The sequence below is a fragment of the Callithrix jacchus genome, chromosome 18, assembly GCF_049354715.1.
Source record: "Callithrix jacchus isolate 240 chromosome 18, calJac240_pri, whole genome shotgun sequence".
Classification (NCBI taxonomy): Eukaryota; Metazoa; Chordata; class Mammalia; order Primates; family Cebidae; genus Callithrix; species Callithrix jacchus.
Genome location: NC_133519.1, coordinates 39,738,708 through 39,754,111, shown reverse-complemented (window position 1 = coordinate 39,754,111; position 15,404 = coordinate 39,738,708). Strand labels below are relative to the sequence as shown.

The following is a 15,404-nucleotide window of genomic DNA, read 5'->3' as shown; positions in this document are numbered from 1 at the left end:
AGAAGCACCACGCGCCAGCCAATCATGGAGCTGCTGAGGCAGGAAACTCGGGAAGAAAGAGGGGAAGGCCAGTGCTGGGGTGGGGGGAGTAGGGAGATGCCCAAGCCCTGGGGGAAATGAGCTGGGTGCCTGGCTAACACTAGCCAGCTGCCTCACTGCTGCACACCTGGAGAGTGGGGGGTGGGAAAGAGGGAGAATAGGGGAGAAAAGGAGGGGCCTCCTTTGCAGGTACATCCCTCCCAAATCTCCCTCCCAAAGTCCCATGTCTCCAACCCCACCCCCACATTTAACACCAGACCACTAGCTTGCCTCCTACTAATCACCTTCACCACCCCACCACCCCCAACTCCTATGGCCTTGCCAGGCATCCAATCCTCAATGAAGAACAAGGCAGTGAGCTGCCTAATCAGCAGCCTGCATTTGGTGCACTCGCTTAAACCTGCAGAGCAGCTCCTTCCATGCCTGTTCACCCTGACACCACCACCATCAGAGATGGCCCCCACCAGTGCTTTTGGGAGAACAGTTCCTTTGGAGCCAAAGAGAGAGAGACTGTGTGCACACCTCTGGCCTCGGTGGATGAATGCAGGCCCAGCAGACCCGCCTGGATCCTGGTACTGAGAGAGCAACCAGCTGGGTCAAGCACTAAGAAGCAAGAGTACCCAACCCAGGACCAAGGAAAGGACGGACCTGATGAGCTGCTCTTCCTTGGCTGAGAAGAGAACTCCAAGTTTGAGCTGTTTAGGCCGTGGCAACAGAGATCACCTCCCCTGACAGACACTCATTCATGCCACTTTCAGTGGAACTTAAGTTTCTTAAGTCCCCACAGTTAGCTGAGTCCCCAGCCAAAAGCCTCTCATTTATTCGTTTGTCTATCTGTATACAGGATTTTGGCCCAGTGCCCTGGGAGCTTCTGAACTAATAAATCCCCTCATGGAGCCTTGACTTCCCTACAGGAAGACAGTGCAGTATCTCCTGGCTGGTGGGGATAGAGGCAGAGTGGCTGGATTAAAGGAAGGAAAATGAGAATTGATTATGAAAGGAAGCATTGGGGCAGCCCAATCTTTGTAGAGTGCAGCATGTGAATGGAGTAGGGGTGGGGAGGGGGCTGGGGAATCAGACAAAGCCCAGCCCAGAAGGGGACGCACCCAGGGACACTAGAGATTTCCACACAGGAAAAATAAAAAAGCAAAAGTCTTACCTTGAAAAAAACACTAGTGCCCAAACCGGTCTCCAAGGCACCAAGCTTGCCCCTTAGATGCACCGCTTCAGCAAAGGGGCAAATTGGCACCAGGAAGGGGGTGGGGGATACATTCCATGCTAGGTCCCCCGCTTCACCCAAAGAAGGGGGAGAGGGAGTTATGGTGGGCAAGAAAGGATATGGCCAATCGATGAGCTTCTTGGCATATTTCCTGACAATGTTATCTTCTCCGAAGATGAACAGGGATCTGTTGACGGTGAAACAGTTCTGCCGGACGGGAATGGGGTTGTACAAAGCCATAGTCCGCGCCCTCTGCGCTTTCGTCTGCTTGTAGGCGGCCGCCTGCCCCGAGGCCGGCACGGGGGTTCCTTGCCGGTTCCTGCTCTGGTCCGAGTCTCCATCGCCCGACCCCGGCCTGGCGACCACCGCCTCCCCGAAGCGAGCCATCCTGAAGTTTAAACAGACAGAAGACACACAAAGGTGATCGCAGCCGAACAGCCGCACACAGCAACAAGCAGAAAGACACAGGGAGACTCAAAGCCGCATCCAGACAGGCACGGGGACCACCGCCTCTGGGGAGCGTCGCGAGCCCTCCGGAGAGGCAGCAGCAGCAGCCCGCTGCTGTGAACTGTTGAATCTAAATGCAACCTCTGCGAAGCTCCATTCCTCAAGAAGGGAAAAAAACAAAAAACAAGGATAGGGCTTGGGGGTGCTCAGTTTCTGTAGGAAAATATTTTTTTCAAAATGCCAGTGTGTGGTGGTGTTCAGGGATCACAGAGGAGAGGGGTGGAGTAGGCTGCTCTTCAAACATAGCTCCTCTTCTGGCAGACGCACCACCTAGTCCTGGGAGAGAGGCAGGCACCGGCCCGCTAGGTAACAGTTTCGTGATTTATTGGTTGGGGGAAGGGGTAGGAGGGAGGGGAAAATGAAAACAAAAGAACTTTTTAAAAAAAAAATAAAAACGAGGACGGGGTTACGGTGACATGATTTATAACGCCAACCCCCGCGAGTCCATCCAAGAAATTCCACCGCGAAGACTTGGGTCCTTAAATCTACCAGCAGAGAGGCATCCAAAGGTTGGAGAAAGGGGGAGGGAGGAGGGAAGAGCGATATTGAGGTTCCTACGTAAACCGCAATGCCCAAAATCTCAAAATAAGAAGTCGATCCAAGCCGAGAGGGACAAATGACTTCAAAGCTCCTGCGCTTGGGCTAGAAGTTGAGCAGCATCCAGAGAGCAGCGAAGCCCGAGTGCCAGCATCCGCCCGGAGCGCTCGCCACCGCCGCCTCCCAGATCAGCATGCAACAGCGATCCGCGGCTGCGCCGCCGAGAGGGCGGGAGCGCGAGCTGGCGGGCGGCGAGCACCGGCGGGCGAGGAACAGGTTGCAGCCGAGCCTCGAGGCGGCCTGGCAGCACGCTTGTCCACAGACCGAACTTCCTCACTAACGGTTCGGTCTTCCTCTTCCACCCAGGCAGCACCCTCGGCGGAGCACTGGCCAAGATGCGGAGGGAGAGGGGGGAGGCGAGGCAGGGGAGGGCGAGTGGAGCGCAGAGGCGCAGCGAGGCGCGCGAGAGCGCCCGGGAGGAGCGGGGGAGGAGCTGGCGAGGCGGGAGAGGCGGGGATGCAGCCGGAAGGCTGGAGGTTCCTGGGAGGTGAGGCTGGCTTGCCTTCTTGATTTATGTGGCCAAAGGATAGTGGCCACCTCTGCAAAGGTCCAATGAAGAGTCCCCTTTCCCCCAAGTAAAGCCGAGAGGAGAGAGGCAGGCAAGCCGGAGACGCGGCGGAGTCTCCGCAACAGAGCGAGGGCCTGGCGTGCGGCGCACACGCACTCGCGCCTTGGATCCCCGCAGAGAGGTGTCCCCAGGGCTGTGCCCTGTTCGGTGCCGGGCGCGGTGCCACGGGCCCACAGCCGCCCTAGCGAGGAGTCCGGGCCTTTGCGCGCCACGCTCCATGGCAGCATCGCTGCTGCTCCGCACCTCCGCACCTCCGCACCTCCCAGGCTCCAAGAACACTGCCAGGGATTTCCAAGGAGAAGGCAGCACCCTCTCCCCATCTCCCCACTTAGCATCTGGGAAGCCCTGTGGGGGAGGCTGGGACCTCTGGGGGTTCCACACTCTGCTGTTGGCGCTGGCTCCTGGCAGGACCTTCTGCCCTCACAGGGCGGCCTCCTGGTTCCTCGCTGGCCGAGCCCTGCCCCACCTCTCCTAGAAGGGCCCTCCATGGTGAGTTATGGGCTAAAACTACCCTTCTCGAAATCCGAACAATCAGAAGAATCCCCCCATCTTTTACTCCCAAATAAGATCCACGGACTTTCTCAAACCCACCCCATTGATGTAGAAAAAAACAGATTTGGTATCTGAGCTGCAGAGGTGGGAAAGGTGGACTCCAAGCCCCAGGAAAATGCTCCTGTGCTCAGCAGCCAAGCCCTTCCCCACAGGTGACTGGTGGTTTGAACTGAGGGCAGAGACCAGCTGTCCCCTCCCATCTCCACACTAGGCGGGGCACACCATCCTCTGCGTTTTCCTGTCTTGGCTCAACACATGGTCCTGTCCAAATCCTCCCAACTCGAGCGATGGAAGGGAGGAAGGAAAGGAGGGGCTGAGGAAGGAAACAAAGACACTGACCAAAGCCCGGAGGTTGGAAACCATGGGTGAGTATGGCTTCATGCCTGTGGAGTGAGGTTAACCGTTGAGAAGTGCATGGCATGTGTGTTCTGCGGGTATGTGTCTACGTGTGGGCAAGGCCATGTGAGCACTGACGTGTGTCTATTGTGTGAGAATGTATGTGAGTGTATGTGTGTGTGAAGGAAAATTCTCTGAGTACTGGAAATCCAAAGGAATGGCCTAACATGTCCAGCCTGCTGCCCTTGGGGAAGGCATTTGACCTTCTGATGCAGGGGAGCCCACTGAAATTACTATTCAAGGAGAGTCAGCTCTAATTGTTATTTTGATTTCACATCGCTGCCTTACTCTGTCCTTCCTCCTGCTTTAATCAGAGGGTCCTCTTCTGTCTAAATATCTAGTCGGAAGTGGAATGGAGGGAGGTTGGTGCTGTGAACCATGAGGTCCCATCAGCTAGTCAGTCACTTAGAACTAGTCCCAAGTGGCTATCTCAATATTCCTGTAAACCACATAGGGGTAGAAAAAGGGCTTTTAGAAATGATTAAGTGTATGTCGCTGCTTTCAGACTACCATAATCCACAGCACAAAATTCATTCAGATTATTCAGTTGAGAAGTATTTTTGAGTACCTTCCACGTGCCAGGCACTGTTTTTGGCACTGAGGATACAATAATGAACAAGATGGGTGCTGACATAAATCATGTACCTTCTTACACTAGATTACACTAGATTGCATAACCTCGCAGGCCAGAAAGCTTCAGGAACTTCACTTTCATGCTGTCCTCTCACCCCTTTGCTTTGTGGTCCTGCCTCAGCAGGCTAGCAGGTGGCATACCTTCTTGTTAATGCCCAGAATAAGCAGGGTTCACTAGCCTTTTACCTCCCAGGTGTAGTTTTTGGAACATCAGAGATCCCTGACTTGTCTCTTCGTGTTATCAGATGTCAGCAGAGATCCAGTATCCAGTACTCCATGTCCTGTGTTCTCTGTGGCTGTTGTAATTCTCTAGAGACCTAGAATGCTCAAGACGGGACAGTACATGTGCAAATGTGATGACACACTGGAGGTGCTATCTGCCTTCTTGCCTTCCAAAAAAACAGGGATCATAAATGCATAGGTTGGGAATAATGTGGAATAACTTAGGAACTTTCAGCACCTATGTAGGTGAGTTAAAAGGGAACTGGGAGGGTGCAGTCAAAAAGGAAAGGGTCAAGCATAAAGGCAGAATGGCTTTGGGAAGAGACTTGGCCTCAGGGCAGGAGTGCTAGCAGGAAAGCAGACGCTGTCTTCCACCCCACCTGGGGCTGTCATAGCCCTGGACAGCTTTGAAATCTACCAATTTCTATACTGGTTTCATGCTTTCTAATCCCCCATTCTACCAGCCCCCAAGGCAGTGACAGTTGTTGGTTTTATCTTATTTTTTAATAACGATGGGGCGGGGGGGGTCTCACTATGTTACCCTGGCGGGTCTGGAACTCCTAGGCTCAAGCAATTCACCTGCCTCAGCCTTCCAAAGTGCTGAGTGAGCAATCGTGCCTGGCCAGTGGCTACAGTTTTTACGGTTGAATAATATATATGCTTAATAGTTTTCAGTTTACATAAACTCCACAGCTGACCCTCACTCCAAACTTCTGAGGTCAGCCTGGCAACACATGTATCACAACCCGTATTTGACGGACAAAGCAGCAGGGCTTCAGCAATATTAAGCCGTTTGCCCATGTTTGGTAAGAGGCAGAGTGTGGACTTCTAACACATCTGACTTCCAGTCTGTCGCTCTTTCTAAAACCCATGCTGCCCTTCAGGGCAGCAATAGTGTAATTCTAAATTGTTCATCAAGAGAAGAAACTATACAATGACACTAAGCCGATGGAAATGCTATGCTTACCATCCTCGAATTGAATGTGATCAGAGGCCAAGTGTTCCTGGCACCATGCCCTCAAGACCCAGGAGGGTCCTCAGAAAAAGTTCGTGATCAGAATATTGCAGTCATGCTCTTCATATGGGAATTTGTGGGCATTATCCTTCCAGTGCCCCGAGTTCCACTATCCTATTAAAGACCCACAAATGGAAATGTGGAAAATCAGCAATTAGTCATAACTCTGATTGGAAACCAGTTTGAAGACCATCTGAAAATCCCTTTCCAGCCTCGGAGTGACAGTAACTGTATTTTCCTGTTGTCAGAGCACCATCTACTGGTCACTTGTGAGATGTCACTGTGAGCCCAAGTGCTTGGCAGCCCAGCACCCTATGCGCTATGCCTCAGAGTCCAGACATTCCTAGGCTCTGACCTCTTGTTAACAGCCCTCTACTCCCCTGTGGGACATCGTTGAGGTCCAAGCCCTCAATTTCACCACAGTACAGCCAGCCCATCTCACAGTACTCGGAAAGTGCAGCCCCACACACTGGGCACAAGGTCAGCACCACACACACCCTCCCAAGTTAAGATGGGCTTACCAAATAAATGCTCCACGTTTTTCTGCAAGCAGTGACCTGCCAAGTAGAAACCCAACAGGAGCTAAGGAAGCAAGTGGAACACTTTCCTAGTTTATCAAGCCCATGAAGACTATCGCATTTCAAGGCATGTATCCTGCAGCCCTTCTACTGCAGTGTATCATTGAGCTGCAATCAGGAGTGAAGGGGACTGGTAAGCAGTCCCTCCAGCCTCTTCTAGAAAAGGCAGAAAACAAGGTGTCCACGCTGCTGCAGACCAGACCGGCTGTGGGAGTTTGTACTAAGACAGATCGACAGGAGTGGCAAAGTTGGAGACGCAGTTTGCCTATTATTCTCATTCTGAAGCACTTCCCAGATCTGTCAGGCCTTGGACCATCTTCATAAGAGATTTTAACCCATCACTGAGAAGTCTGTGGATCTGGGCCTCCTCCAGAAGGCCTGTGCCCCTCCCATCCGGCCTGCTCCTTCATCTCCCCCCACTCTGCCAGTTACACTCAGACAGCTTGTGCTCAAGTTATCAGAGCCCCTTTTGTTCTGTTTTTCATTCGTTGAGCTTTTCCAAGAAATAGACTCTTATGCAAAGCAGTGCTCTAGGGAACATAATGCAGAGAGGATTTGGGAGTGGGTTCTTAAGAAAAAAGTTGGCAGGAGACCATGTGCAAATGCATAGTGGAGCAGAGGAGCATTATGGCAATGCAGACATCTTGGGAGTCTGGTGGCTTTCACAATACCTCACAGCCTTGACTTGGGTGAAAACATAACTTCACATCCTTATGTAATGTCCATCCCTAGAATCCGCATCTCTCAAACCTAAGCCTGAGAAGCCCCACGTGCCAGCGTGCTATCAGCTACCCACAGGTCAGCAAAGTTGGCCTTAAAATAGTTTAAAAACCATTCATGTATGACAACCCACCACTTCCTGGGCACCAACTGTAGTGTCATCTCATTGCATCTTTGCAGCAGGACTGTGAGGCACATTCTGTTATCTGACACCCAGAGGATCAGGGACTTACCCAAGTGCACATAGCTAGGAAATAGCAGAGCTGGATCTCCTAATACGAAGGACGGGATTCTTTGCGATGTGTGGCCATTATTAACATACTGCATGTCAAAATGATATTTTCCTTGCTTAAGAGTCCAATCATAGGCAGGATCTTGGGCTTTAGAGAGGTAAGGCATGACCTTGAACCAGAGAGTCCCCCAGAGGGTTTAATTGTAAACCATTCTGCTCTACTGGACTGTTATGAAAATTACGTTAGTTAATATGTATAAAGCTCTTAGAACAGCATCTGGCACACAATAAGTGCCACATAAGTGCTTGTTATGTACATTTCAGCTTCAGTGGCTGTGACCACGGTAACATATGAAAACACTGCATGTCTACAGGCTTTCTGTTTTTGAAAGCAGACTTCAGAAGTGCAGCCAGGGATGAACACACTCTAATGTGTGCAGGGTGGACAGAGGAGCAAAGACATGTCAGTACCTGAGATCAGGTCAGAAAGAGGAAGAAAGGAAAAAAAAATAGTAAAGCCCAGTGTCTGGGGACCCAACGGCCATGATACCTGAGAGAGCTGTGTGTTTGTTTACTTATTCATGAATTCATAAACCCATTTAACAAATGCTCATTAATCCCCTTTGATGTGCCACACATTGTTCTCAGGGGTTCTGAGGCTCAGAGATAAATTAGACACAGTCACAGCCTCTAAGAACTTACAGTTCAAAAGAGAAGGGAAAACGTACCCACGAAGGGCTCGAATACAAGGCAGGATGTGGAGTGCACCGCAGGAGACCAATGGGAGAGAACAGAGCGGGGAGTCATCCCCTCCTACTGGAGGCAGCCAGAAAAGGGAAGAATCCAAAAGAGATCTCTGAAAGAGCTAGTATCGGCGGCATGGAGCAGCAGCCTCCAGTGTTTAGGTTGTGGGGGGTACATAAGATGCATGGGGTTGATTGGTCAATTGGCATTTTTATTTTCTTTCAATGTATCTGGGGTCATGAAGATTATAGCATTATCACTTCAGTCCTTTCTTTTCCATAAGATGAGGTCACTGTTCAGCCCAGAGAAAATCCAAAAATATGTTTACCCTAATAGATAGGAACCTTTATTGGGAAAGTTGATTTGGAAGTTCAGAGTTTATCCCTAGACAGCAAAGGATCCCACGCCCACCACCATCTGCCTCTCCTCCCAACCTCAGGGCCCAACCTTGCTGCTCAGCCAAAGCAAAGTGCAGCAGGAGGACTCAGAGTGCTCCAGCTCCCACTGATGGGGGTGAGCAGAGCGTGAGAACAACCGGCAGGAGCACATCCATCCATCCGCCCCCACGACCTCTTGATTCAGAAAACACAACACAGCCCACACCTTGCAAAGCCCGCTCAGCCCGGCTGGGGTCATGCTGATTCATTCATTCAGCAGACGTGCAATTAGCACCTTCCACGTGTCAGGCATCCTGTCAGGGGCTAGCTCCAAAGAGGCAGTGCCTAGGAGAAGGTGCCCAGGTTGGATTCGTGTCTTCCTTCTCTTGATCCACTCCCTACATTTCTCTGTTGAAGATAATGCCGCAGTAACAAAAAATGCAGCTCACAGTTGCAGTCAAGCCTAGAGGGGCCCTGAAGGCCCAGAGAAGAGAACAAGATTCCACTGCACCCACCAATCTTGCCTCTCCAAGGACCCTTTGTGTTGGAATCATCAGCAAATTAAGCCACCACCTGTCCATCACCACACCCTCTCTCTCCCACTCTCTCCTACACTGAGCAGCTGGTTACACCCACCTGGTATAAAATAATCAGAGTGAAGAAGGCATTCCCATATGATATGGACTTAAGGCCAGTTTTGAAATGGACACCTGGGCAGGCCATTTACTAGCTCTGCCCCTCCCACTCCACAGAAATTGCTCTAAGACTCCTACTGAACCCTGATGGCCCTTCACCCTCCTTTTCCTTGACCACTCTGCCACATTTGATACCACTGACCTCCCTGCTCCTCAGAGATCATCCTTCTTGGCATTCCAGTCACCACATCTCCCAGTTTCTCACCATTTCCTTCTCCTCCTCTTACTGCTGTCACCTCTGGGGCACCCATGGGTCTGTCCCCAACCCCTTTCTCTCCTCTGTCTGACTTCTCTCCCTTCAAGGTTATATCCTGACCTACCATTGCAACTGCCCCCGCCCACACCACATCCAGCTCCTAGCCCTCACCTTTCACCTTGTTTCCAGACCCAGGTGTCCAGTGAAGTTATGGGTGGCTACATATGGATTGTCCCTCATTCCCAAACTCAATGTGGGGAAAAGTGAAGTCACTGCAATTCCTTCAAAGCAAGCTCCCCCTCCTAAAATGCCAGTTCCTATGCATGTTTCATTGTCATCACTCAACTTCAGTGGCTCCTCACTGCCTGTAAAGCGGCCAAATGCCTTAGCCTGACAGTTCAAGGCAATCAGAATTCAACCTATCTTTCCAACACCGTGTCCTCACATACCATAGTATGAGGTACATAAATAAATATGCCACACCCACTCCTGCCTCAAAGTCCTGCTCACAGCACCTGCCTCACACTGTCCCAAGAACCTCCTTCCTCTTCTCTGCTTCTCCCACTCCTAGGCCTCTTTCTGTGCACAATTCAGTTCAAATCTGCTCTCCCATCAAGCCTTTCATAATTGTTCCGACTCTATGACCTTACCTCCGACAAACTCACAGAGCTTCTGTATCGTTCATAGAAGTACCATGTTTTCTCACCGATACTATCATGACTGTAACCTCACTATTATATTCATATTTAATTTTTCAATTATGTATGCCTTATCTCCTCAACTATGGTGTAAGCTTCTCAAGAGCAGAGGACATATCTTTCCCTTCGTTTTATTACCTAGAGTGCCTGCATTGTGTTATCCTCATAGCAAGCCTTTGCAAAACAAATTGTCAATGAATGCCTGAATCTGCAGCAACTGTCATTGGTGAAAAAGGGTTTGGGTGTAGTCAGCTATCTGGCCCCTGTCTGAGGAACTACCCTTCCCCTAACACATTCTAGCTCTGACTAGGAGCCTCTCTCTGCTGCCAGGTGTTCCCGGCTTCTTCTCCTGAGTTGAGTGGCCATCAACCTAGACGATAGAAACAGGAATAAATGTACTTCTCTTGTAGGAGATCAAGTGCCTCTAACTCAGGGGGAGCTTCTTCAGCACACTAACTACCCAAGCCCCATCTTATCTTCATTAAACCAGAGGGTTCATTGTCTTATGAGGAATATCTCTTGCTCTTAGAAACAGAGTTGAAATAAGATCTGGGGAGTCAGTTATTAAAAGGAAATAGCTCCCCACCTAAAGAATGTTTTCAGATCCCTCTCCACAGAAAATTAAACATAAAATTTAAAAGTCCTGCTTTAAAAAAAACCACATTAATTGGTTCTATCACTTCTTTGCAAAAATAAAAATAAAAAAGGCAAATGTCACCGTGGCTATTTCCCTTATGAAGAATGACATAAGAAAATGACACACACATGTTTGCAAAGACCAATGCACGCTCGATTCTGATGTGATCCTAAGTTCTGTCAGCCAAGTGTACAAACATGCAGGTTCTCTTCACATGCTGCGGGAGCTTTCAGACAGGCTTCCTGCAGAAGAATGACAGGCGCTTTTGCAGGTTTCTGAATATTCCCAATGTGCCATTTACAAATTGGAAAGGTGGAAATGTAATTCTCAATCGAGAGATATTTTCTGAAATCCTCTGTAACACCGCTAACAAGCCAGCTCCTTGGACACACACATACACACACTCACGACTTAGCTTTTTCCTTTAAATACTTGTATCTTTTCATAAACCACCCCATCGCTGGATCATATTTTTCAATAATATTCTTCCATATGTAGTCAAGTACTAATAGAATAATTCAAGGCTTCCAGTTTTGCTACTTTCCTTTTGTTTAATAATCTCTATTTTCATATTGCAAATTCTGGAGCTATAAAAAAAATCAAAGAAAAATGGACATGAATCAAACAAGGAAAGAATAATCGCAAAGAAAAGTATAGGTGATGCTGATTAAATACTTACAATGTGCAAGGCTCCACGCTAACTAGATTCACTTTCCTTCTCAGAATAAGTCCATGTGGTAACTGCTGTCATAAACCCCATTTACAATAAGAGAAGCAAGACTGGAAGAGAAATGACTTCCCTGATGGTCACATAGGTGGTGGGTGACATATAGCAGAAGGTCAGTCCTAGGTCGACCTGACTTCGAAACCCATTATCTTAGCCACTTTAATTCCTCTCGCCGATATCATTAATAGAGATTTGAGCTACGGCATAGAGATTTCACGATGATTCTGCAGTTCCAAGAGACAAGAATATATCCAGACTCTACAGATGGTGCCAAAGGGCCTCAGAATAAATGAGTTATCAGGGTGGAAACAATACCAGCAGGCTTGCACCTCAGTCCTGATTGGGTTTATAGCCTTACGTGCAAAAATGGCAAGAGTAGTGCCTGCCCTCTGAACCGCATGGGGCTACCAATAAACCAAATGTGATGATACATTCTTAGCCTGACCCGGCTGCGGCTACCGCTGCTGTCATCGTGCACAGCAATGTCCCAGAGCAGCAGGATCCAGGCCAAAAACTGAGTGCTAATTCAAAACTTACTTCACCCTTCAAAACTTCTCAGAATTCAAAGGGTCTGCGATTGCCCACAATTTATGTGTGACGAGCATGGTTTTACAGCGTTTACTTGTTTTTCAGTGAATGGCTCAGTCTATCCAAAACGTCCCAACCCTGAACTCCCTGGAGAGGTCAGGAAGGGAGGAAAGGGAGGAAGGGGGAAAGGACAGTTGTTCAGCCATAGAAAATAACGGTCTGCTGCATTCGTAGATACAAATATTGTGCAGTGCTGTGCTCAGCAAATCCAAGGGTAGCACTGCTCCTGCCATTCAGAAACATCGATCCTGGTCAGTAGTTCTAGCTTTAAATTTTTTTTCATGAATACTGTTGCTGCCAGCACGTGCCACTAAAGGACTCTGCACATTTAAATCCTCCTGCATTTCAACTTGTTGTTTTCCTGCCTGCACTCCAGCAGGTAAAACACCCACAGACTCACAGTGCTCTGGGCTGTAGAATTCACAGGAGTCTATAATGTTCAGGTTATTTTTAAACTTTGAGGCCACTCTCCCTCCCCACGAACAGCAGGCCTGCCATTTAGAATGGTGTTTAACCCACACCCTACCTACTTTGAAAACTTTAGCTTTTTGTGTTAAAAGAAAAGAAGCAATACCTCAAGCGTGTGTGCACACACGCACACATACGCACACCCCTCCCACACACACACATGTGCATCTAAAAACTAAAGACAGTCACCAGCTCACTGGGGGTGAAAGACCCAGCTCACAGACTGATGTTGAGATTATAAGACGATGGGTATGAAAATGCTTTGTAAAGTCAGTTGCCTGTCACTATACATGGTATTACTATTATATTTACAGGTACAGATACCAGGCATTATAGGTGATGTCAAAGACAGCTTCCTTTTTAAAAAAAAGGTTTAATTGTGTACATTTGAGATGTACAACAGGATGTTATGGGATACATATAGATAGTAAAATGGTTACCACAGTGAAGCAGATTCCCATCCATTATCTCACAGTTACTTTTTGTGTGACAAGAGCAGCTGATATCTACTTATTTAACACAAGTCCCTAATACAATATAATTTTATTAACTTTATTCCACATGCCCCACATTAGATCACTAGACTCATTCATCCCATACACCTGCTATTTTGTATCCTTTGACCTACATCTCCCCACTTCCTCCTCCAGTTCCCGGCACCCACTGGTGCTAACCACTGTTTCATCCTCTATTTTATTCTACACATGTGAGATCATGCAATATTTTTCTTTGCGTGTCTATTTCACTTAGGATAATATCCTCCAGGTCCATCCATGTTGGGGCAAATGGCAGGATCTACTTTTTTAAGGCAGAATAACAATCCAGTGTGTGTGTGTGCGTGTGTGTGTGAGTGCGCGCGCGTGTCTACATACACATTTTCTTTATCCATTCATCCACTGACGAACATTTAGTTTTTTCCATATCCTAGTTATTGCAAATAATGCTGCAATAAACGTGAGAGTGCAGATATCTTTATGAAGTGGTGAGATCAGAAAAGGAATTACTTTCACTGAGGGTGAAAGACCCAGTTTACAGAATGAGGCTGAGATTGTTGAGATGATGTGTATGAAAATGCTTTGTAAACATAGAGTGTCACACCACGGTGGGTGGTACTATTGTTATGTTTTCGGGGACAGACACCAGCCATTAGAGATAATGTCAAAAAAACAACCTGTAGGCCAGGGATGGTGGCTCACACCTGTAATTCCAGCACATTGGGAGGCTGAGACAGGGGATCACCTGAGCTCAGGAGTTCGAGACCAGCCTGACCAAAATGGTGAAACCCTGTCTCTATTAAAAATACAAAAATTAGCCAGACATGGTGGCGTATGCCTGTAATCCCAACTACTCAGGAGGCTGAGGCAGAAGAATTGCTTAAACTCGGGAGGCGGAGGTTGCAGTGAGCCAAGATCGCACCACTGCAATCCAGCCTGGGTGACAGAGTGAGACTCTTGTCTTAAAAAAAAAACAACAAAAAAAAAACTGTTATTTCCAAAAGGGAATCATATCACTACAAGCAAAACATTCAAGGCCCTTAATTTGCCCAAAGAGCCACACAGAAGTTGGCCAAGAAGTGTTAGGTTATACTTTTCTTCAAATTAGTTCCTTTTTTTTAATTGAAAAACATTGGGAGAAAAGGGAAAGAAATTCTGAAAACAAGCAAAACAGTATTCAGTTAAAAAAAATTAAAGAAACTCTTCAAAGCAGCAACAATAACCAACATCTGTGCAAGGCTAAAGCACTATACGCCTTGTTGATCTGCACAGGAATCCTACAAAGTAGGTATGGTTAGCTTCAACCACCAAGATCAGAGAAACTAAATTTCTACACCAAGATCACACACAGCTACACTTGGAACCTGGACCTGCCTATACCAGAGGCCACATGTTACTACTGCCCTTTGCTGTGGTTTGAATGCTTGCATCCCCTTCAAAATTCGTGTTAAAACTTAATCCCCAATGCAGAAGTATTAACAAGTAAGTTCTTTAGGACATGATTAAGCCATCAGGGCTAATTTCATGGATGGGGTTAATGTTTTGTGAAAGGGCTGGAGTGAAGTAGCTAGGCCCCTTTTATCCATCAGCTTTCTGCCATGTGAGGACACTGCCATCAGCTACTCTGGAGGAAGCAGCATTCAAGGAAGCAAAGACCATGTCCTCGACAAACATTGAACCTTCCAGTGCTTTGATCTTTGACTTCTCAGCCTCTGTAACTGTGAGAAATAAATCTGTGCTGTTTATAAATTACCCGGTCTAGAGTATTTTGTTACAGGAGCAAAAATAGACTAAGACAACCTTACTGCAAGAGATAAGCTGAAGGAGAAATTGTAGCCTGAAACTTATGACTAGATGAGGAGAAGTTCAAGGGCCCAGAGCAGAAGAGTAGGGAGTCACTCAGGACTTGATAAGAGCCAAGCAGTAGACACAAAGCCTCCTCCAACCTTTACCTGGGAACGGCAGGCTTTGTGTGAACTACAGATCCCCCTGTAACCACTTGGCCATCAAGGCTATGGAGAACAGATGGCACAGACAAAATCAATCACAGAAGGTCCCCAAATGTCCTCCCCTTGGTGGTATGCCTCTCAGGGGAAAAGGTATTGTTGCCACAGTGCCCTAGGAACCTATTAGAAACTAAATCAAGGCCAGATGTGGCAGCTCACGCCTGTAATCCCAGCATTTTGGGGAGCCAAGATGGGAGGATCACTTGAAGCCAGGAGTTTGAGATCAGCCTGGGCCACATAGTGAGCATCTGTCTCTACAAAAAATAAAAATAATTAGCCAAATGTTTTAGCACATGTCTATAATCCCAGCTACTCAGGAGGCTGAGATGGGAGGAATGCTTGAACCCAGGAGTTCAAGGCTGCAGTGAGCTGTGATCACACCACTGCACTGCAACCTGGGTGATAAGAGATCCCAACTCTAAAAAAATAAATGTTTTTAGAGACTTTGTCTCAAAAATAAAAAAAAAATCAAGCAGCTCGCTCATGCTCACTTGTG

The 15,404-nt window shown here is 48.0% G+C and overlaps 1 protein-coding gene and 1 long non-coding RNA gene across 22 annotated transcripts in view; one reads left to right on the top strand and one right to left on the bottom strand.

Annotated features, from left to right (window-relative positions):
- Nucleotides 1-15,404, bottom strand: part of CACNA1E (calcium voltage-gated channel subunit alpha1 E) — a 515,845-nt gene that overhangs the window by 338,954 nt on the left and 161,487 nt on the right. For all 21 annotated transcript variants that reach the window (XM_054247624.2, XM_054247625.2, XM_054247623.2 and 18 more), the window contains one exon: nucleotides 1,381-1,646. In XM_054247624.2, the coding sequence (XP_054103599.2) occupies nucleotides 1,381-1,646 (266 nt within the window). The remainder of the gene's footprint in view (nucleotides 1-1,380; nucleotides 1,647-15,404) is intronic.
- LOC144580088 (uncharacterized) lies at nucleotides 2,525-14,654 on the top strand. Its single transcript, XR_013528974.1, has 3 exons — nucleotides 2,525-2,644; nucleotides 3,694-3,847; nucleotides 14,492-14,654. It is a non-coding gene; the product is annotated as an uncharacterized LOC144580088 (long non-coding RNA).